The sequence below is a fragment of the Malus sylvestris genome, chromosome 15 (assembly GCF_916048215.2).
Source record: "Malus sylvestris chromosome 15, drMalSylv7.2, whole genome shotgun sequence".
In the NCBI taxonomy this organism is placed as follows: domain Eukaryota; kingdom Viridiplantae; phylum Streptophyta; class Magnoliopsida; order Rosales; family Rosaceae; genus Malus; species Malus sylvestris.
Genome location: NC_062274.1, coordinates 37,063,566 through 37,087,849, shown reverse-complemented (window position 1 = coordinate 37,087,849; position 24,284 = coordinate 37,063,566). Strand labels below are relative to the sequence as shown.

The window sequence follows — 24,284 nt, the reverse complement described above, 5'->3', positions numbered from 1 at the left end:
CAGTCGATGAAGTCTTTGCACTTGGCACACTTCTCAGAAAGCTTGGTGATAAAAGTGTTAGAAGCCATTGTTGAAGAACTCAAGGATTTTTCTGGGTTTGGGATTGGATCTTTCTGGGTTTCGACATCTTCTAAGATATGAGAACGAATGGCAATGAAGATTCAAAAATTTTGAAAGCATAAAGTTTGAATGAAAAAGAGCCGGGTATTTATAGGCATTATGGAAAGAAGAGCAACCGTTGTTTTTTTTTTTTTTTTTTAAATAAGGGGTAGAATCGACTAAAAAATTTGATAATCATAATGGATATTCAGAAGACCCAGGTGAAGGGACCGAGGTTTTCGTGGTTTGAGGATGCATGTTTGCGTGTGATGGCGGATTTAATGGCAAAGAGATGGTTCGATGGTTGCACGTTTTAAGGGTCATTATTAATGACAGACGATTAGGCTCAGGAGTCGCCACGTGGCAGGGTGTCTGACAGAATTAAGATCGTGCAATCGTGCTTCATAAATGCGCTTGGTGTGTGGAATATTTTCATCGTCTTTTAAAGATACCTTTAGGGTTTGATTTCATTTCTTCAAGGTCGAAACTCGGCTAAGGAGTTCTAGGCCGAAGACCTCAGAAGCGAGGGGGAAATATTTAGGCCCAAAATAATATTAGTAGGCCAAACGTAGGTTTATGTTCGGTCCACAGCTCTTCCAAAAATGCTATGGGCCGTCTAGTGGTCATGAGCCGTCCAGTCAGGTCGGCCGAGTCCTATTACAAGAAGGATTGATCTGGATAAGGGTGAATGAGCCGAGTCCTAGGATGATAAGGAGTCTTAATAGAGTGATGTTGAGATTTGAGAAGTGAATGTGGCTGGATAAAGAGTTTGGTTCAAGGTCTTAATGGAGGTAGGATTGGCCGAGACTTGGTTACATTAGGATAAAGAATCCTAATCTGAGTATAGTTCTGGTTCGACCATGATGAGATTAGCTGCTATAAATAAGAATGGGTGCATCATTCTAAGCCCCCACCAATTCAACACACAAACTGCCCTGCGCAAACTCTCGCTCTACGCGAAACCTCTTAACAACCTTGAGATTTTTATTTTCTTTTTGGCCAACACACCTTCAGTTTGGATAAACAGCACTGTGAAGGCATCTGGTGAACATCTTCAGTTTGGATAAACAACATTGTTGCCGTGAATCAGCCGACCGCGAAGCACCCTCAGTTTGGATAAACAACATTGCGTCGAGATCGACTGGTTACCTATCTAAGTCTCGATCGAGAAGGATTTTCGAATCCTTATTGGCAGAGGTCATGTCATTAGCCTTCTAGGCGAAGTGAGGTGTTACAAGTTACTGGGCTCGACACATTGAACGCCGAGTTGTTTTATGATAGGATATTCACAAGTAAGTTTTAGAGTTCGGCATTCTGACGGCTGGACCACATTCACCATCAAGACATACATCTCTTTTAAGTACTTGTATCCGTATAGTTTGGTGCCAGTTCGGCGTGCTTATATTCTTACGAATATAATCACTGTGACCGAACCCGACGCCGACGATCCGTGAACTTCACAAGATTAGCAGCCTTGTCTTCAGGCTCTAGAACCCGAAGGCCGAGACATGTTCTTTCCTCGGCCACAGTAACAAGATTAAGAAGGCAGCAGCACGCCCAACGCCACGCAATACATTCTACTCCCTGGCCGAGCTCGATCGACGAGTTGGCATGCCCTGCACACAACCGAATGACATAGTTAGCTTATTAATTACTCAGCCTATGCGCCACATAGGTTTGGTAGTTTTTAGGGTCAACAAATTTACCCTTAGATTTAACACTGCAACGCAGTATCTGTTTTCTGATTCTGAATTTGCAAGACCGTAGAACTCTGTGCTCTCTCATTTCACTGTCTTTCTCTTAGCAAGCTCCTCTACTTAGCAGGACCAACTTTCCTCTCAGTGATGGCTTGGACCGAAGTTTAATCTTCAATAACATATTTATTCACCGAAGTAATCGAATCAAACCCCATCGTCTCTACCATTTAAAAAAAAAAAATCAAATCGGTGGTTGGCAATCCGAGCTCTATCGCGTTAGGGTTGCAACATATTTGCAGAACTAAATGATAGCTATAATTTCTACAAATAAACACAAGTTTGAATTAAAAAAAAAAAGAAAAGAAAACCTGATCTGTTTGTTCAATACCCACCCCATAATCCATTACGCACCCACCCCATTACCCACGTCCCCAATGCAATCACCATACCCACCCTGCTATGCGTGTAACAAAGTTTGACACGTGTTCAACCATACGAAAGCTTTTCAAAGCTATTTAACCAAAAAAACACTTCAGACTTGAAGAATAAAAAATGGAGGCAGATAAACCCCAATGTCCGTGAGGGGAGGTTGGGTTTGACGGAGGGGAGGCAGATAAATCCATTAAGCAGTTGAATACGACATCACCAAGCTCCCTTGCGCATGGCATGAAGGAAAGGTCAAAGGAATTAAAAATATGATTAATCACAAAATCCTATCTTTAATATATTCCTGATTGAAGATCAACTCAAAAACAAGTAAGGAATCCTTATCACAATCAATCAAGGATATTTACTTCATCATGACAATATATTATCTTCTAATTAATATCTCTGGAATAATTCTTTCCTTATCCATCCTATGGATGACTCACTTTGGCCAATGGGAAGCTGCCACGTGTAGAACAAAACCCTACACCTAGGTTGGCCACCTCCTTATGAATTCCTTATTTCCACCAAGTTTTGGTAAGCTTTTTACTACGCATACAAGCCCTAAATGCTCACTTTTTTTTTCGGAGAAACTAACTTAGGCATCGAAGAAACTAACCTAGGTGGCTTTGGTCCTTGATTGAAGGTGTTAACGCTTGAAAAAGGCTCTCACATTCCCTTTTCCAATTTCCTATTACATATGTCACACCCCAAAAATCAAGATGTGAAATTAAGAGAAATAAATAGAACCAAGTGGTTGTTTAGGTGTCATATCCCAGTCTCGACTCCGCCATAGCACGATATTGTCCATTTTGGGCTTACCATTCCCTCACGGATTTGTTTCTGGGAACTTAGACGAGAACTTCCCAGTGGGTCACCCATCCTAGGACTGCTCTCGCCTGAACTCGCTTAACTTCGGAGTTCCGATGGAATTTGAAGCCAATGAGTTCCCAAAAGGCCTCGTGCTATAGGGAGGGGAGCATGTACATATAAGGCATATCATCCCCTTTCTGTTGGTCGATGTGGGATCTTACAATTCACCCTACTTAAGGGGAACCCGGCGTCCTCGCCGGCACCTCCATACCGAATGGCAGAGTGGCTCTAATACCATTATGTCACATCCCAGTCTCGACTCCGCCGTAGCACGATATTGTCCGCTTTGGGCTTACCATTCCCTTACATATTTATTTGTGAGAACTCAAACGAGAACTTTCCAGTGGGTCACCTATCCTAGGACTGCTCTCGCCCGAACGCGCTTAACTTCGGAGTTTCAATGGAATCCGGAGCCATTGAGTTCTTAAAAGGCCTCGTGCTATGGGGAGGGGAGCATGTACATATAAGGAACACCGACCCCTCTCCGTTGGTTGATGTGGGATCTTACATTAAGAGTGTAAAACAAATATTAACTAAAGATTATGTCAATGAAAAATTGAAACTCAACAAATATATTAAACCAAACTACAAATGTAACTTTAAGAATTAGAGTTAAGGACCTCTTGCTGTAATACAAACTGCAAAAATGATCTATACAGTAAAATTCACTAAAAATAACTCGTCAAATAAAAAAGTATGAAAATTTCCAGATCCAAAGTAGAGCTATAACGCTAACTTGTTTAAAAATTTAATGGGTTTTTGAGTTCGGGAAGTAAAGTAAAATTTAAGTCCAAGACAGTTATGTTGTTGTTTGTTTTAGAGGAAAAAAAAAAAAACTTCAGCAGCCTCGATCACTTTAAAAGTCTTTGGAAATGAAATCGATTCCGTTCTAAGAAAAGTGAAAATAATTAGTAGATAATCAGCCACAAGTTTGAATATAACCAAATTTCATAATAGTTCTCAAAATGTAACAGATCAAGCCTCACAGATTTTAATGAGTTTACCAAAGAAACTTCAAGGCTTCTTACAAGAAAAACATGTTCAGGTCATTTGATGAAAATAAACATGAGCAGAAATTATGAATGTCAAAAGACAAGTGATCAAATGTTACATGGTTCACATTGCCCTGGTAAGTGGAGGCTCATTGTGGCCCATGTCATCTTAATTTACAATGCTACAAAAGGGTCATTTACAGACTAAGACGAACTAGACAAAATATTTTCGCAGCTCACCCAAAAGATATATACGTCAGGACTCCTTTCTACTAGTCCACAATAGAGCTGCAACTCAAAACTCAGGTTGTCAACCTTACACCACCTGAAAATACATTTTTAGAAAACAAGGTGAGCATAAAATGCCCAGTAGGGGTTTTCCGGTAAGTCCATAGTCATTTAAATTCTTGGTGCATGCCGAAAAATGATAAGAGCAATTTAGAAACATTCACATCCACTACTATGTAATTCAACAACGAAAATATGCTCTAAAAATGCTTGGAAATAAACATACAATAGAAAAACCAAAGTTTCAGAGCACTAGTAGCTTTGATAACAACACGGTACACGACACATAGTTCAAAAGCATTTCTTTTGTTTTAAGAACAACGGAGCCATTATCATTTAAAGAAAAATAGCACAACTAATCACAAACATTTTCTTGTATCACTAACAAGTGATTAGCAGATTGAAAAGAATCGTAGTATACCTAGCCAATATACATCACACATATTTATAACATTGATAACTCATTCTCGTAGCCCCTAGATGGAGCTTCCCTTGGGGAACATTGGGTCATTGTGCCCATTATCTAACAATTTCATGGGTCATTGTACCCATTCATACATTTCACAACATTCTCATTGCAGATGTATTATACTACTTTCCATCTACTTTCACAATCAAACATTCATCTCAACATGCTTCAAAATTTCATAACGAGTAAAATAAAAGGCATGCACATAAAAAACACAATCTTGAAAAAACCTTTTTACTTTAAACACACCATAGTTGTAGAAAGAAAATTAAAGTCATTAGAATCAAACCATACTGAAACATCTGCTTCATTTCTTTCACATAGTCGAAAATGGAAAAGCATTTTAGTAAGCTCGAAATGGAGCTAGAACGCCAACAATTCCTCCATCAAACCAAAAGGAAAAAATCCAAATAAAAACCAAATATTTTTTTTATATTAAAACACCCCTACCTCAAAAAAATTTGTTGATGTTCCACTCCCATGGTGTTTGTCGACCTGCTCCGTAGTCACCTGATATCCTTCTCTTCCATATCTATGAGTAAGAAAAATCATTACTCACTGGTTGTACAAAATACCAGACGAACATGTTGGATATAAGTCAACAATCTGTGATAATTTATATATGCTAATAAATAATAAATGCAATAGAAACTAACAAAATATAAACTAGAATATGAATTATAAAACAGACAACTTGAAGATCGAGGCTTGCGTACCGCAATGTCCTTGAAACAGAAATTTCGTCCCTACTCTGTGCTTGTAGTTCTACGGACGTATGCTTCACCAGGATTCAACGATCAAGTTAAAATTCCAGCACCGGAAAATTTAACTTCTGGCGAATTTAGTGTGGTTCTCTCAGTAAGAAGGTTTATGAATGTAGAAGATGAAGTTTATTATTTCTGTGTACTAAATGCTATGCAGATGTATGTATATATAGCATATAGATGCCTGTTTGCAACATGTATGAGAATGGGGTGTGACTGTTGGGAGACATCTCTTCAGAAGGGTGCTTTGCTCTGTGTTCAGAAAGAACTCTCAGACTTCATCTGAAAGGATGAGTCTTTTCATAAAAAAATAATTAATTAATTAAATTCGAATTTAATTAAAAAATAATTAAGTAAATTCGAAAAATAATTAATTAAATAATTTAATTATTAGACAATTAAATATATATTAATTATATATTAATTACCAATTAATTATTACACCCCAAAGCCCAACCCCAAGGGTGAGCCCAATTTTAGTCTCCAGGCCTATTACTCCAATCACTTTCTTTAAAGGACAAAACCTTATAAAGTGATAAAATCTTTTGGGAATGGCCAATGTGGGACAAGGAAATTTCTACTCAAACTACTCAAATTTCCAACAGAACAGACCCTAATTCAAGCTTAATTGGGGGACTTTAATCAAGCACTTAGTGCTCATCCTTAAAACTATAACATGGAAAATGATACTTTCAATTTTCCTACTCCCACCAAATCTAATTCAAAGGTTATCTAACCAAATAGCTAATAAATTTCAATGTAAGAAATAGATACCTCTAATGGAGACGAAGGAATGAATCTTACTAGTCCAAATCTTCACAAGCAAAGGAAAAGAAAACTAAGTTCCTCCTCCTAAAATTTTGGCAAGAGCTAAAAGAGAGGAACCTCTTCATCTCCCTCGGTTGAAGAAGAAAGCAGCAAGAAAGAGGGTTTTCTAGAACAATAAACTTTCCCTTTTTTACTTATTTGTTAACGTAAGCACCAAGATGACAACAAGATGAAATCGTAGACGTATGTTGCTACTTCATGATCCTTTGAGATCGCCATCTTCATAGCCTCAATTCTGACTTCTTTCTTATTGTCTTGGAAGAAGTATGTCATCCCTAGCATGTACAAGGCGTAGGAATTGCCGCACTCCCTACACCATTTCAAGAACTTGGAGACATCTTCCTTATTGGTCCATGAAGTAAGGGGGTTGAAGCCTTCAAATTCCCTAATGTTGACGTGTTCGAATAAGTGGTCGTCTTGAATGATTTGGTTGAACTTCTTGCACACCATCTTTGCTGAAAACAGGTACCGGGACGCAACCTTTATCAGTTTTTGGAGAAGAAGTTCGTCGGGAAGAGATTGTATGGGTGTTGAGGTAGTTTTGGCTTTCTTCATCTTTTGGACAAGAACTTGTGCTTTTGGTTTGAAAATTTTGTGGTTTTGACTTTGTATGGGCGTAGAGATGGTTATGGTTTTAAGAAGTTGTGGTTTTCAAATAAAACACAAACCCTTATGAATATAACTTAAATATATGGTTTGTATCTTTTGGACAATTAGGGGAAGAGATATGACGGTTTGCAACAATTTCACCTTGGAAAGGAATGGTTCTGATACGAACCTTTTTATGGTGAAGTCACAAATATCCCCGTTCAAATACCCCCAACAATCATATCTTTCACAATTAATTAAAAAGTTTTATTTTTTCTTTATTAATTAATTAATCTATTTCACTACAATAATATGTATATTAGTACACCAAAGTTACGGTATACCTTCACACATGATTACACATATTATGAAAACCATGTTTTCATAATCGTATTCCAACACAAATACATGAATTATAAGATCAGTATTCTAGAATAATGGCCAATTGTTGGGTATATATACAAATCCCTGTTAATTATACATACAAAATCATGTTATCATAATCATATTTGAACACAAATACATGAATTATATGTACATTATATGCACATGTTATGCACATGATATGTAACAAACTCCTTGGCCATAGAGTTGCTTATGGATTTCTAAGACACATTAGGATGGTCAATTTTACTCAAATAGGAGAGATGGAGTTTTAAGGTATATATGAAAAATTAGTATTGAATCGATTATATCATAAGAATAAAACTTGTTTACGAGCTTTAATAAAAAAAAATTACCGCATTAAATTAGAATAAAAAATTAAAGTCATGACTCAAAACTATATTACTATGACATTTTCTTTGAACATAATTAGATCTAGGGATTCATTAGATCTTCCTCTAAATTGTATAGAACCAAAAAGGAATAGAATTTTATATGGTAAAACATAAGGCTGGGTTTAGGAAAAAAAAAAACAAAAAAAGATGTAAAACCCATCAAGTTTCGAACCCATGCGTTGTTGAAACTACCAAACTATACTCACTGACATGATGCTTAATATTGTTTATACTTGCACACCATTAATATATATTACAAAAATTGTAGGATGGGCATGGACCAACCTTTCCATCCATGTTGCTTCGCCACTGATCAATTTCCCTAACCTATAGTATTATATTATATGTTGGAAATGAAGTAGGGAGTGTGAGATTTGATAATAGACTAACATATATGTTGAAAATGAAGTAGCCTAGGATTCCTACAACTTTTGTAGGTCACATGCAATAAATCCTCACCACCCAAACACTTTCAACACAATCTCTCTTTTACCCAATGGGTTTTCTTTCACATCAATGATATAGTTGTATAAATAGGCTTCTCACACTTATTTTCCATAACAATTATACCCATACCAAAAAGCGATTCCAATTCTCAAATAGCCAAAACAATTCACAACACCAAATGTCAAAGTTCAGACATGAAACTGAGGGTTCTAACCCCAAGTTCCATGGGTGGTACAACATGGAACCTTCTCCACTTCTAGGATCACCCAAGGCAAATCCTACATTATCGTTTAGCTTTGTCGACTTGGAGACACTGCTGAAAAGTATAGATCAGGTCTATGGGAGACTCAATTATGAGACAGATGCCGTTGAGTATTAGAACCATAAGCTAATGAAGGCAAAAAAAAAGCTTATAGACCTCAACGGTAAAGCCAATGAAGCACTTTACCATGCAAGCAAACAAAAAATGAAGGCTAACACATCTCGAGAAAGGACTCATCCCTAAATTTTAAATTGTAGTAGAAGCGTCCCAGCCATATTGAGTCGTACGAGCGTTCTTAGCAGGGAAAGATTGAAATGAAGGAAGAACAGAACAAGGGGTTGAGGATTTTTGTGAGATAGCCAAGGGAAATGAGCCCTATAAACCACAATGGGATTCTTTGACAATGAAGGAGGTCTCATCGTTTAATAAAATTTAGTATTGGTGATTGTTCGGTGAGCTTTATGCTTAATAGCTATGGTAGACTTAATTTGAAGGCTTAGATGTAATGTAGTTGTGCAATGTATTTGCAAACTATTATATGAAAATAAAAATTAGGACTATATGTATCCTTGTTATCTTTAGCGCCTACCATGTCATAAACTACGTTAATGCGAAAAGTATCAAATATGTAAATACGCACCATATACATGATATGCACACGGAATGCACATTATATGTACATTTCCTGCACATGGTATGCACAAAATTGGAAATTGAGCAACGAGCTACTTTTCACCTTAATACGAAACTTTAATGGCAACCTATTGGTATAGTGATACAATTTAAACATAACTGTTACGTATGAAAGGTTACAGTGATAGTTTGTATAATCTTGTTACTTATATCAACCACTGCTTAACCGTGCATGTGGAAAGCATAATACTCATTGTCGTTAATAACCATGAACATTGTATGCACACCACATGCACATTACGGAAAAAATTTCACAAATTTCTGCAATCCAACACTTCAACCAAAAATGGTTCCATCCCAGTTTTGTAGCATGTCAAAAAGTAAAGTTTATTCCACAACCTATAGGCCCCAAAATGAAATGCAAACCCTAATTTAACTTCTAAGTATTAATTTACCTTACAAACAATCTATTTATTCCATAAGTCATTGATGTAGAAACTTGGAACTAAACACCATACCTTATTATGTTTGCAGAGGCTTCAGTCATCGGAAAAAAATGGAACTTTCGGTCAAAGCAAAAATATGGTACAAACTTCCTATCTTTAAGGATGGAACAATTTGTTGTGTTTGGTTATGGAACAATTACACACATAGCTCTAGATTTGATCTCAAACCCGAAAACCCGGACCTCACTCTTCTCAGCTCTCTCTCGACATCCCTGTGTTTGAAATCAGAGGTATAGGGTCAACCCAAAACCCAGCTCACTCTTTTAACCTCTATGTACTTCCCTATCTTCGAAATCAAGGCTCACACATTTGAGCTCAACCAAAAAACCCAAAGCTCATACCTATTTCTCGACATTCCTTTCTTCCAACCCAGAAAAATGACGTCATCACATGTGAATTTTTACTATTCATATGTGGGTATTTTCGTCATTTCAGTTTTGTGCACATTGGGCATGACTTGTGCATGACAGATTTGTCCTATTTTAGTCATAAGATTAAGAAAATGGATCATTTTTTGAAAATTCCCAAAAAAAATATTTGGATTTATTTATTTATTTTTAACCAAGGGTTAGTCTCAATAGTAAAAGATCTTTTAATGGGCCAAGGACCAATTGGTCCAAACCTCAAATAAGGCAAACTAATTTTACTAACAATGGCCACAACTAATCCACTTTTAATCCACCACTTAAAATTTTTGGGATATTACAACGTAGATTTTCCTACACGTTCCTACACATAGATTTTTTATAAGTTCTTTGAATAGCCTTGGGAAGAAAAATCCAGTGGTTAGAAATTGCAAAACCACAATGAATGAAACACCTTACATTCAAAGATATGGACCAAATGATGGAGACAATAACATGACCCCACATCGCCACTTTTGAGGCTCAACACAACGACTGAAGCTTCACTACCACTGCGTCCATGTTAGCAGTGGCGTCAACCACTGCAATGGCCTAAGTTGTGACCCCAGGCTGAGTTCTAGACATCGCTACTGCAGCAGTCCAAGCCCAGGCCTAGGCACTTGCAGTAGCAGTAATCAAAGCCTATGAAGTGGCCCAGCTTCTAGAAGCCCCAACGCATCTCCAATGGGCACGCAGCCCAGTCCGTGGGCTAGTAGCACCCAAAGTTGCTTAACATGCATATGCCCAAGCCTAGCGTGAGCCAAGCGCGCTCTAAGGCTATGCGGGTTGACCCACTCCTCAACCCAAGCTCCAACCTGCACTAGTAGCCCGACCACATCTTCAGACTGGTTCAACTAACCTAGCTCCAGGTTCCAGACTGGCTCCGACCCAGGCCAGATAGACCATCAGATCGACGATTGAATTGAGAGTATTTTTCCTTGTTTTTTTCGTAGATTTGACCCATCTCGGCTCAAATTTTACATTTGGGTCCATTACACTTCCACTACCTACGAAGACACCTACCATCCGAGCACTTCCACTTTAAATGATGATCAACACCAGTTTCGGTAAGTCGTTGATTTGGCAGACGCCTTCACCCATTAAACAACCATGGTGAGCCAGCTCTTGGGGCACAACGAAATGCAATGCACCCCTGACGAAATATCTGTGGGACCATGATTTTTTAAGGCCAGAGTAAGGCTGATTCGAATACAATTACCTCAGAAGTTTGATTATGGACTCACAAGCTCTGGCGAAGTTGTATTAGACAGACTAACGGTGTCATGATCACCCTATCCTGTCTCAATAGGCGGAGTCGATGACTATGCTTGTTTCGCAAGATACATAATCTGATCCAAATATGGACAAAATCAGATCCTTTAAGTTTTGGAGTTCCTAAAACCTAGGAATTGGCGTACTTCGCAAGTTATCATAACTCCTAAGAGGGTGCAATATCTACTTATAGGTATTCTCCCAGCTTAGAACTAGGATTCTATCCTAAAAAAGTCTCTCTAGCCACATTATAAGTACACCCATCTAGGATTCATTTATGGTAACACAATCTAGACACTTGAATTATACCACTCTTGAGTCTGAAATCATTACTAACTTGACTGTCGAAGAGCCTTTGGCCGGCATACCCCCTGGTCTTAGGCTTTCTCATGGTTGTTTACTGTTTGCAAGTTGCTTGAGTATGTACCAACAACCACTCATGGAGGTGTGCAGATTCGGTTCTAATAGCGGGTGCTTTTATTGAGAGATAACTCCTATTCCTCTCAGCTAGATCACTTTACCAACTGACATGTATGCCAAAGAAAGCTCGGTTAACCCCACCAGTGGGGATAATCCACTTTCTGAGTCATCCATTATTCTTGGAATTTGGGGCATCATTTATCTTGACGAGCAGGACATCATCTACCTTATGCCTTTTATGAGGTGGAGAATCACCACGAGTAGGCAAAATGACCACTTCACTTCGAATTTGATAGCAAGTTCATTATTTCTTGCTTTTGTCAGAAGGCATTGCAGATTCACGAGAAGCCCCATTTTGTGGCGCAGGTGACACCAAAGTTTTGCCTTTCACTTATTCGGCAGGGGGTAGACCACTCGGTTGATACCTCGGAGGGCTCAACAACAAACGTCACTCTTTCTATTCGGCAAGAATGGTTAGTGCACACCGAACCCTTTGACATGCTCGATTGATAATGATTTTCTTCATGATCGACTCCCCTAACAAAAAAAAAAACACACACACATTTCAGTTAGCATGGGGGCACTTAGAAGCGGAACATCTTTATTCCAGAAAAAAAACATCTAAGAAAGAATGCTTATTAGAGCAGGGCACTGCGGGATTTACATATCATAATTCTCAGCTTTCCAACTATTGTTGATCTCAAACGTTGGGCACTTGACTTGGCTCGCTTAACAACTTGATCTTTATATCCTAAAATGCGATAGGACCCAATACGCCTTATCTAAAAATCAAAGGACTCCTGGAAGGTTGACTCCACCCTGAAGAACTCACTCAAGTTGGAAAAGCACATCATTGCTCTATATCCATTCGATGCCAACTGGGCGGGAATACTAAAACCGAGTGTTGAGAAACTTAAACCCTCAAGATATATAGAATGGGTGAAATTTAACCGAATGTGTCTCGAGGTTATTCTCATTCACGCACCATTCAAGGTAAGAATAGTCACCGACCAACTTAGCTTTGACTCCTTGAGGAAAAACGAAAATGTTATGTTGCCCCAAATCACGATACCTCTTAACAGTATCTGATTCGGCAAAGAAAGAACAAAAAGGTTCACAAATGTGAGCGAGCCGCCTCGCTTGTACAAAAGAACTTTAGAAGACTCATATTGAACTGTGGATTTCATTGAAGAATACATGATTCACCTATCAAAGAAAAGAAGGACGAAGATTAAGAATTATAAAATAGAAAGCACCGGCCCAAGCCTCGACATCAATAGCCGAACAATTCCTAGTCAAGTCAAGCCGACCCAAGTGGAGACACCCAGCTGCCAGCACCGTAACCAAGCACACTTGCGTGCACTAACAACTGTAGCGCCAAAGGTTTTTCGGCAATTTCTTATTTTTCCAACATCAACGCGGAGTTTAATTTTTTATGCTCACCAAAAAAATAAGAAAATGATTGCTCTTTGTTCCCAATGAATGCTTACTTTAATATCTGTGATGCGAAAGAAAAGTGTCACATTCATTGTAGGAATTTTGAAGGAAGTAAATCTCCCAAGCCAATTTTGAGATTAAGGAAGAAGATTGTTTTCCCATTCAACTTTGAAGATTGTTTTCCTTTTCCACCTTGAACATCAATTTCCTATTTGATTTTGAAGAGCAATATTAATTGGGAGATTACAAACTATAACTTTTTCGGCTTCCTGCGTCTACCCTAAAAAGTAGGGGCATTTATGGAACGTAAAATATCCCGACTACGGGAACACACTACGTGCATAGCTTATCAAATATGACTATTCTTCCCTTGACGAAATACGCAAATTATTAGTCGAACTCTAATGGGTTAACGGGCCACATTCTCTACTAAGGCCCTAGGAGCCCAAAATCAATAGGGCGTCGGGCCCAATTCATTGCAAATAGTCCAAGTCAATCGTCACACTACCTGGGCAACCCTGATATATAATGGGCTTGCTTATCAACCTCTTAGCATGGCAAGACTCTTTGAAGCATATTCTAAGAATCTCATAGGAATATTCCTCCATTAGTATGCAGACTGGGTAACATTATGTTAAAATGTTCAACGAATCTGGATGCTAGGATTAACTCCTTTGTTCTTTATAGATAGCCAAGGTCATCCGCTTTATTCCGGTAATTAAGAACTCTCACAATATTTTTATTGTTTCCTATAATCTTTCTTACTTAGGCATCATAGGCCATTTGGCTAACACTACACATGTGTATATCTAACTTCGTTTGTCTCTTTTCTTTATGTGGGTAGATTTTCGTCAATTCAATCCCGGGAGAAAATTTACTCTCGCATGTTTCTTAAAATAATTTGTGAAGTCGCCTCTTGAGTTCTAAATGACATAGGGCCTAATGCTTCTGGATACGGGACAAGTTGGCCAATCTATCATTGTTGCAGCACGCAATAATAGAGAAAACACTATTTTTGTAATGGAGGTTCTCGTTCTTCGTGATGCTTTAAAGTTCGCGGAGTCCAAAAGGTTTAGTCGTATTTTGTGGAAGGGGACTCTGAACTTATTAATTGAGTTATAAATGTTGTACACTAGAAAAATCATGCCATTATTGAAGACATGAAGTAGCTTGCGGGTTTCTTTTCAACTATCTCTTAGAAGCATGTCTTTAAGGAGACAAACTTTTTTAGCAGACGTTACTACTAGTATTGACTTGTCTAGCCATGACACTTGAATTTGAAAATGGTGCTTGCTCTCTGAAGCAAGATTGAATTTTGTTTTACTTATACAGGGCCGATCCTGAGATTTTGGAGGCCCTGTGCAAGACTTTAACGAAGGCCCTTAAATTGTATAGAATTTTCATTGCTATGTTTTCTTTTACATTTTAATTTTTATGATTATGAATGAATTGAGATTAAAAAACAAAAACAAATTTAGGTGTGGTGGACCGGTGGTTAGGTACTTATTTGCATCCCTATGTTTTTGAGTTCGAAACTCCTAATTTATAAAAAAAAAAAAAAAAAATTAAAAAAAAAAAAAAAAAAAATATATATATATATATATATATATATATATATATATATATATATATAAGAGAGAGAGAATAAACCCCTTAAAAGGTCTAACATTATAGTTGCTATATTTTCTTTTACATTTTTAATCATAAAAAATAATAATGTAAAGGAAAAAAAAAATTCTTAGTGTGGTAGCTAGGTGCCTATTTGCCTCCCCTAAGTTTTTGGGTTTAAAACACCATGCTTTTAAATACCAAAAAAAATTAAAATAAACACAAACAAAACCATGCTTTTAGATACCAAAATAATTAAAAATAAAACACACAAAAAAACTAACTCTGGGAAGACTCGAACCCAGCTCCTAGGTTAAGGATAATACGCTCAAGATAATTGCACTGAGAGAACAATTGATTATATCTTTGCATGTTTAAATTTATATATGAAATATATAGGTAAAGTAAAATCTTTAATCGGGGCCTTCCGAATTTGGGGATCCTGTACGGTGGCACCACTTGCATACCCTCAAGGCTAGCACTGTACTTATATTAGTACTGGTTACAAATTGTAATTGTGGATTTTCGTTATGAAGTTTTGGGTTTTTTGTTGAAATAATCAGTTTAATATGTCGTCAACATCTTATCGTTGTGTTATTGATATATAATTAATATGCTATCAATATTTAATTTTGAACAATCTAAAAATAAGGACTAGAATTAAATCATTTCAGCCAAAAGTTTTTTTTTTGGTTAAAAAAGAAAAAGTATCGTAGTGGAAGGATAAACTAGCAAAAGAAACAAGGAATAAGGGGATTTAGCCAAGTTGCTGAATATTTTGTTCAATTGTAATGGGTTGATCACGAAACTACTAAAACTCAAGAAACCACAAAATTCCCCACAATTATTATTTTTTTTTGTCAAAGAAATGGAGGACAATTCTAACCCTTTTTCTTTCCTCTTCTTTTATCCGTTCTTATTTGAACGGTCACGATTAAATCACGTCAATATTTTATATTATTCTTTTATAGAAAGAAGGCGAGAATAGGAAATGAAAGAATTTTACTCACAAAAAAATTCCTCACAAATTCAAAACTTCCTTTTCCTTCATCCCCACTCTCTGCCAGAGTAAGATTATTTCCTTTTATTTCTCTCTTATTTCCTCCTCTAATCACACTTTCTTTTTTATCTTTTTTTTTTTATAAAAATTTAAAATAAGATGTTAACGCATATTAATTATATTAAATTAAAAAAAAGAGAATAGAAGAAAGAAAAAGAGAAAATCATACTATGAAGTCTCGATTCTCCCACCAATGTCCGTCCAGGAAGATGACGATGATGATGTAATACCCAATAAGACAGACCAACCGAATGCCATGGTGGGCGCCACCGCTCCACTTCGTTGCCCATTCCTTCATGGTCCCCGCATTCCCCACCCCACGTTCTCTTCTCCATTGTACGCTTGTTAATTAAAAGGCAGTCTATCCCACGTGTGTAGTAGTCGTGTTATTCTACATCGTCATATCCTAGCCCCACGTCGATCCTAATCATCCTTACTCCTACTCACCCAACGGCTGTGATTGGCAGATTGCAATAGTGTACATACAGCTGCAACCTGCAAGAGCCGATTCACCGTTACGAGCATCTCATTTTATTAATCCAATGTCATCTAATAATAATATTATTAGTTTTTTTACATGCGCTTATGTGCATATAAAAGTTATTTTTTCAATAAAGAAACGCACATATAAAATTCTAATTTTTTTTTTTACACATTTGCGCTAAGGGATGTGATATCTACACATGATTTTTACTTCTCATACACATTTTTAATTTTCAACCGTCAGATCGGATGAAATGAAGAAGATCAATAGACATAAATTAACAAGAGATGTGTGAGAAATAAAAAAAAAAGTGTGGATAGCATTGCACCAAATGTAGACAAGAAATTTACCGAATTATATCACGAAGAGCTTTACTTTGAAAGAATATCAGGCAAACAGCCAAGAACCAAGTACTAGAGAATATTTTTTATTTTTTATTTTATTAAAAATATACAAAATTCAGAGTAAAGTAAAGTGGCTGACATCAGCGTACCTTTGACTACTTACTCTCTTTCTTCATTTCTCTCTGTTGTCCTGTTTAATCCCACTCCTCTTTTGTCTTGTCCATCCTCCCTTTCTCTGTCTGTCCCAACAATTCCGAAAGAATCGAATACAGAGACAGCGACAGAGACACAGATGGTGAGGGACGATAACCCATACATCCCGGTGCTCAGCATCTTCCGGTGCCCGATATCGCTGGACGTGATGGAATCCCCTGTGAGCCTCTGCACCGGCGTCACCTACGACCGCTCCAGCATCCAGCGCTGGCTCGACGACGGCAACAACACCTGCCCCGCCACCATGCAACTCCTCCACACCAAAGACCTGCTCCCCAATCGCACCTTGCAACGCCTCATCCGTATCTGGTCCGACTCCCTCCACCTCCCCCCACGCAACTCCATCTCCTCCTCGCCACCCTCTTCCCCCCTCCAACAACCACCGCCCAAGGACCACCTCCGCCACCTGATACACCACATGGACACCGACCCCCTCGATTCCCTTTCCAAGATTGTCAGGTTCGCCAGAGAGTCCGACGACAATCGCAAATTCCTCGCCGAAAGCGCCGGCTTCATCCTAGTCCTCGTCGAATATCTCGGGGGCAGCGGTAATGCCGAAGATAAAAACATCGATGTCCTCGAACAAGTCGTGATGATCATTGATTTGGTGAAGGACGAAATCCAAGACCGGGAGGAGCTGTCGAGATGGATGTTGAAAAAGACCGGCCGCGATTGCTTGGCGTCGCTGCTCCTCATTGCACAACATGGACACGTGAATTCTCGAATCGCATCGGCTGGGGTTTTGGAATTAATCTCGGTAAACGCCGAGGCCAAGATCCTGATCGCCGAGAAAGATGGGTTTTTACACCAACTGCTGAAATCCACGGCTCGGGAGAAGGATCCGACGGTCATCGAAGCGAGTCTCTCGTGCTTAATCGCCCTGTCGACGCCGAAGCGCGTGAAGATTATATTGGTCTATTCGGGAGCAGTGAAACAGCTGTCCAAGTTGCTGTGGGACCCCAATTCCACGATGGCGACGGTGGAGAAGGCGTTGAAGGTGCTGGAAACGGTGTCGTCGGTGAAGGAAGGGCGGGCGAAGATATGCGGGGACGGGAAGTGCGTGTCGGGGATCATGCAGAGGCTGCTAAAGGTGTCGAGTGCGGCGACGGAGCAAGCGGTGACGATACTGTGGAGCGTGTGCTATTTGTTTAAGGAGAGGGCGGCGCAAGAGGCGGTGGGGAGGGCGAATGGGTTGACCAAGATATTGCTGCTGATGCAAAGTAATTGCTCGCCGGCAGTTCGGCAAATGTGTGCCGATTTGCTCAAGATATTTCGTGTGAATTCGAAATCGGTTATTTCTTGTTATGATACTAAGACCACTCATATCATGCCCTTCTGAGATTTGAGAGACGAAATGATATTGTAAATGACACAAATTTTGGTAGTCCAATACAAAGGAGAAATTAATTTTATTTTTAGATTTTATTCTTTTTATTTTTTTATTTATGGATTGCTTCACCTATTTCAAATTCTGAAAGGTACCGTTTGGTACGCAGACAGGACGGGACGAAACTGATGTTATGTGTTATGTTTGGTATGCAATGAGATTGTTGTTCAGTTCTGCACTTGGTAAGCGCATGGACGGAATGGAACCAAAAGGTAAATGACTAAATTATCCATGTTCCGTCTGTTATTTGGTACATCGTTTATGTGTGGTACGGGACGGGACATTTATTTTTTTATTTTTATTTTTTAACTTTTTCATATTTGAACACATATATACTTATTCATTATTTGTTTTTCTCCCATGAGCTAACTTTATAATGAGATAAGCATTTCTACAATTCTAGTAGAAGCAAGCATGCGCATAATTGCTTCCTAGAAAGGCAGTCCCAAGAGAGGTGAACAACCAAGTTAAACATGTTCCAAATTATAGCATAAATCACGGATACAACAATGGAAAACATAGATATTTTGATTGGATTCATTTCGTTTGGCAGAATATGCTGCTTCAAAAGCGACACTAGATAGTAAAAGTGAAAACGAGTAATAAAAACTGAAAATTTACTCGAGGAATTGTAGTAAAATGGCAAAATCAAACAAATTGGTAGAACTTCATGTCGTCTAAGATGACTAGATTAGTAAAATTCTGAATAAAATTCAACAGTACCAAATCGAAAACAAAAGTAGCATCCTGAATAAAATTTCTCCCAAAATTCTAAAGACTAGCATATAGGAAACACACCTAGCAAAATATTTCTTGAACTTGTTAGGCAGATAGTGACGAGTCTTCTTGTTTGACCCATAGCCAATGTTAGGCATCAATGCACATCCTTTGAACTTTCGCCTGACACGTGAATCAATACCCTTGGGGCTTCTCCAACTTTTCTGCCATAAGCAACATGCATTAAAACAGAACAACTTAATGCTAAGGCTACAGGAAGCGGAGATGCACAGAGAAATATGCATCCTCGAGTTAGTTAATCAGGTCACAAATGAAAGAAAATCAATATATCTCAGAAATAAGACATTGAACCACATGATCACCCTACATGCATCGACTATACAGACACATGGAGACAAGGGTAGAATCATGGATGCTTAACAGGCAACACTATCTACCCTAAGCAGAGAACATTAACATTTTCATTGCTGATCAGGAAAAGATGCACAATGAATTCATCGCCTCTCTACAAGTCATTTTTGATCTTTCTCACATTCTAATTCAATTTTCAGCCATTGAGATATAGAAATCTCAAACTACAAACAAAACTATGAATCATTCCACAACTGCAATGAACACGTCCCATGATTCAAGGTTGTGAAGAGCACTTGACCACTGCAATGCCCAACATCATTAAAGCGATACAGAACCAGCATTATAAAAACAGTTTGACACCTCCCATTCAAGATTTAAGTTTAAATGTCAACTTTATTGGACCCAAATCACTACAAACAAAGACAACTGTAGTAACTAGTACTTCACACCATTAACTAGCAGATCTCACAATTAAGTGAATTAACCCCAATTTACCCATAACTTAATAGGTTATGAATTTATTAATCCCACTCAAATAGCCCATTAAAAATTCATACCAAAACAGAAAATTTCTAATACATTAGTGCTGAAATCCCCACATAAATGTAATGATTCAAAAAATTAAATAAATATGAACAGAAATGAAATGAGCCAGAGATTCATACCTTGACGCAGTGCTTCCAGTCACTCTGAGGCCTCTTGAAGTGTGTCTTGCACTTCTTCACAATTGCAAGGGGACGCCATTTTTCCTGTCACTAAAAAAACAACAGCAAAATCACGCGTTCAGTAAAATTAAATTTGGGGAAAAAACCCATCTAACCATTGTTGCGAATACTAGGTTAGAAAATCTTGGATTTTTGGAAACGGAGGAAGATCAGAGATTAGGGTTTCTAACCTGACTGAGATGAAGAGCAGTATGGCGCTATGAGTCGAGGGAGAGGCACAAATAGAACTAGGGTTTCAAGTGAGGGAATATATATGGAATAGTTGTAATCTGCTGCATCGGGTCCGCATTGTAAGATTATTTTTGTTTTTGGAGTCGAGGGAGAGGCACATAAAAATTTCAACCGAAATGCAAAACAATGAAACAAAATGAGCATAAAAAAATTGAATCAGAAAGATTCATCGATTAAAATAAAAAACTGAGATTCAACAAGCTATGAATCGCATACCTGGGTTAATCTGCGTAGCGATAGTAGTGGCTTCGTGCTGATGCGTGTTGGTTGGGTGCAGTCACCGGCTACGGGAGAGGATGAAGAGAGGATGAGGATGAGGAAGAAGGATGACGGGAAGAGAAAGGCCGCAGCAGAGATGGTTAGGGTTTGTTTTATGATTTGGATGGTGTAAATATTGAAAAAGATAAGGGGCAATTTTGTCTTAAAATGTTAAAAATTTGTGTTCCACGGATATGGAACCAGTCGTTCCAGGAGGGAAGGTGGAACGAAAAATCAGCCAAATTTCTTCCTGTGGGACAACGCGTTCCACTGTTTTTGGGCGCACCAAACATGGGACGGAATGCCTCGTCCGACTGCGTTCCGTCCCGTACCACATACCAAACGGTACCAAAAGGAACAAGGGGTTTATCTCAATCCATTTGGTAGGAAGTAGTATGAGCTAGAGTTTATTGATGAGAATGGCTGAAGTTTGTGAAGGAGAATCGACCCGGTTATGTTTGTAGGTGGATCTTTCACGTGGAGTAATGGACTACTCAATTCAATTACGTGGATGTAGTCACTAAGCTTGTGGTCTGGGCTAGGTTGCCCAGGTCTATGTGCAATACAAAGAGGAGGGCATCACTAGAGATATTACTCAACCTTTTGGGAGAGTGATCAAAGTGGATGAGATTACATTGGGTTCGGATGGGCTGTTTCTCAAGGTGTTGCTTGAGGTGGACCTTAGGTTTCCATTGAAAAGGGTTTTAATAGTTAACGAGGATGAAGATAATCCTATTCTAGTGAGAGGTGAAAAATTGTTCAATGTTTGTTTTACTACGGCATGAGAAGATTGGAGGGTCATGTTTGCCCTGAAGAAGATGCTGATGATGGCTGTTCCATCATTGACAAGGTATTTGAGGATGAGCCTTTGTTTTATCATGAGGATACTCTGGTCGATTATGTCATCAAGTTCAGTTTGCGTAAGGATGTTATGCTTTTGTTCCCGAGTGCTGTGAATATGAAGGAGGATGAGGGTCTTGAAAATGAAGATATGGGTCACGGGATTGAAGAGGAAGGTCCTGATGAGGAAGGGTGAACTACTGTAATTCTTAAAAGGCACTCAATCAGAGGGCATCCACGACATAGTTGGGATAAGGTCACTTAACTATGAGGCATGTGATGTGAATGCACAACAAGAGATCTTTAACGTTCAAACCATTGAGGGAGAATATTCTAGGATATGATTAAGAATCTCTGGCTAGAGTATGAATGAGATTTATGAAGTTGTTCCAAATCACATTCAATGTAATCATATAAGTAAGAGAATCACATTGGATAGTAAACATGAATAAACTATCAAACCAAACAATGTGATCAAGAGTATTGTATTAGAGAAAGACCGTATTGCATTGTAATCCCAAATTGAATAGGTTCTCCAACCTCTTTTGATTAGCTTGGGTAGCTATGACATACTGCTAGGTGTCACTAATGGCTTGTGAAAGTCCTAAAGGTGTATAATCACTAAAGGGAGAATTGAAAGTAAGTTTCAATTCACAATCATTTAGTAAGAGTTCTAATCGCCCACTACCTCGCTAAAAGGAACCTAGCGGATCACACATCGTGTAAGCTATTTTTGTGTGTTTTCAGGTTCAAATGACAAAGTTGGCAAGAAAGTGCAATTTGGAGCAATTTGGAGTAGTTTTGGGCCAATAATGGATAGCACATTGATAGGAGCATATTTATGCGACTTATTTAGCTTGTTTCTTGGCATTTATGTTGTTAGTTCGTAGTTATTTTAGTATTTTAAGCTATTTTCGTGTATTTGTAGGTCCAAAGGGTTAATGTGGCAAAGAAGTGCATTTTGGAGCATTTTGGAGCATTTTTGGGTATGGAATGGATAGCATATGCTTGGAGCAAAAGGAATGGATGAAATTTGAAGTTTGTGCATCATCCTCTCCCTATAAATAACCATTTTAGCACACTCATTTCACCCAACACATTTACCTACCACTACATCCACTCATTTCACCCAACACATCCACTCATTACAACCACCCAACACATTCACCTACCACTACATCTGCTCATTTCACCCAACACATCCATTCACCTACCACTACATCCACTCATTTAACCTAACACATCCACTCATTACAACCACTCAACACATTCACTTACCACTACATCCACTCATTTCAACCACCCAACACATTCACCTACCACTACATCCACTCATTACCACCACCCACTACATCCTCTCCCTAGCCTATAAATACATCCATCCACCTTTCACCATAGGGAGAGATATCAATCCAAAACACACACACACATCATCTACACAATTCTCCACTCTTTGCTGCATTCAATACAACCTTCATCCAAACACATCCATTCATCTTCACATCCATTCCTCCATACAAACAAACCTTCAAACACTTACCAACACCTTGTGCCGTAGCAAAGGAAGGGAAGGAAAGTGCTTGGATGTGCTTGTTGTCCAACATGGATCATTGGAGCGTTTAGGTGTTTTCTTTCTTTTGTTTCCAATGTTTAAATTCATTTTCTTTTGTTTTGTTGTGAATATGAGTGGCTAAACCCCTCTTGGCTAGGGGTGATTTCAAAGCCATGATTATGTGTGTAATATGATTTGATAAATTCCAGTTATGAACTCTTGAATCGTAAATGCAATTGGCTTAACTATTTGATTGATAACTTATTTGTATTTGTTGATTAAGGGTCGACACTTAATTGGCATGCATAAATCCGATGCTAGAATATAAGAAAGTTTCACATAATCGTTACAAACTTATATTCATAGTGGAGGTCGCTTATTAACGATCGCGTTAAGTTTAATTCTAGCATGAGTAACATGATGTCATAGTTGCAAGTGCTTTGTCAATGCTTATGATTTTCATTATATGTAATGATCTTTGAATGTATCTCTATTATGATGTCATGTAGGGAACTTTAGAAGAATGTTTTGGGTTGTCGAATGATGTCATCCAATCCAATAAAACAAGGAAAATCTGAGAGTTAACTAGTGATGTCACGGTTAATTTGGAGCATTGTCGTTCATAATTCAATGAAGTAGTAACTGGAAATCGAGTTATTTGCATACATGTCATGTGTGGAGAAAAAGCCTCTAGCTATCCCATCCATCATCTTATTTCTCACATTTGTTTTACAATCTGTCTAATTTTTAATACTTATTTGTTTGTTTCAACTTTATCCAAATCAAAACCCCCTTGTAGTTTCTTGTTTCAAAGTGTTTCAAATATGTTTTTGTTGTGTTCTTAAGTGTTTTGATTCAAGTAAAAGTCAATTTTCGTCCAAAGTCATTCTTAGTGTCTAGTTTAAGTTTATTTGGTTGTTTTAAGCTGTTTTGAGTATTTTAAGTTTGCTTTGAGTCTTGTGAGTCTTGTTAAGTGTTTTTAAATTTAGTTTTATGTTTTTGAGTCAATTTAGAGGTTATTAGCAAGGCCTCCTAATCCCCGGTCCAGAACGATCCCTACTTATACTTGTACTACAATTGTCAAAAGAGAGTTAAATTTGTGTGTTAAGATAATTTTCGCAACAAGTTTTTGGCGTCGTTGCTGGGGACTAGCAACTTTGCTAATCCCTTGTTATTTCTTTTTGTTTATTTTCGTGTCTTTTGTTTTTAGTTACTGACTTTGTTTCTGTTTGTGTTTTTTTTTTTTTTTTTTTGGTTTTACTTTTGATATTTGATTTAGTTTTGTTTCCTTGATTTCAGGTACTAG

General features: G+C 38.1%; 1 protein-coding gene and 2 long non-coding RNA genes across 3 annotated transcripts; 1 reads left to right on the top strand and 2 right to left on the bottom strand.

Annotated features, from left to right (window-relative positions):
* Positions 1–1,273: 1,273 nt before the first annotated feature.
* LOC126604596 (uncharacterized) lies at positions 1,274–2,399 on the bottom strand. The gene is made up of 2 exons (XR_007616690.1): positions 1,806–2,399; positions 1,274–1,715 (listed from the first exon to the last, which is right to left on the bottom strand). It is a non-coding gene; the product is annotated as an uncharacterized LOC126604596 (long non-coding RNA).
* A 1,661-nt stretch (positions 2,400–4,060) lies between these two features.
* Positions 4,061–6,942, bottom strand: LOC126604701 (uncharacterized). Its single transcript, XR_007616718.1, has 3 exons — positions 6,383–6,942; positions 5,295–5,376; positions 4,061–4,412 (listed from the first exon to the last, which is right to left on the bottom strand). It is a non-coding gene; the product is annotated as an uncharacterized LOC126604701 (long non-coding RNA).
* Positions 6,943–16,884: 9,942 nt separating this feature from the next.
* LOC126601268 (U-box domain-containing protein 27-like) lies at positions 16,885–18,311 on the top strand. Its single transcript, XM_050267951.1, has one exon. It carries the CDS (start codon positions 16,973–16,975, stop codon positions 18,230–18,232), a length of 1,260 nt encoding a protein of 419 aa, XP_050123908.1. The 5' UTR covers positions 16,885–16,972; the 3' UTR covers positions 18,233–18,311.
* Positions 18,312–24,284: the final 5,973 nt, after the last annotated feature.

Excerpts from the sequence above, each read along its gene's own strand:
- LOC126601268 (XM_050267951.1), top strand. The coding sequence starts at position 16,973 with ATGGTGAGGGACGATAACCCATACATCCCGGTGCTCAGCATCTTCCGG.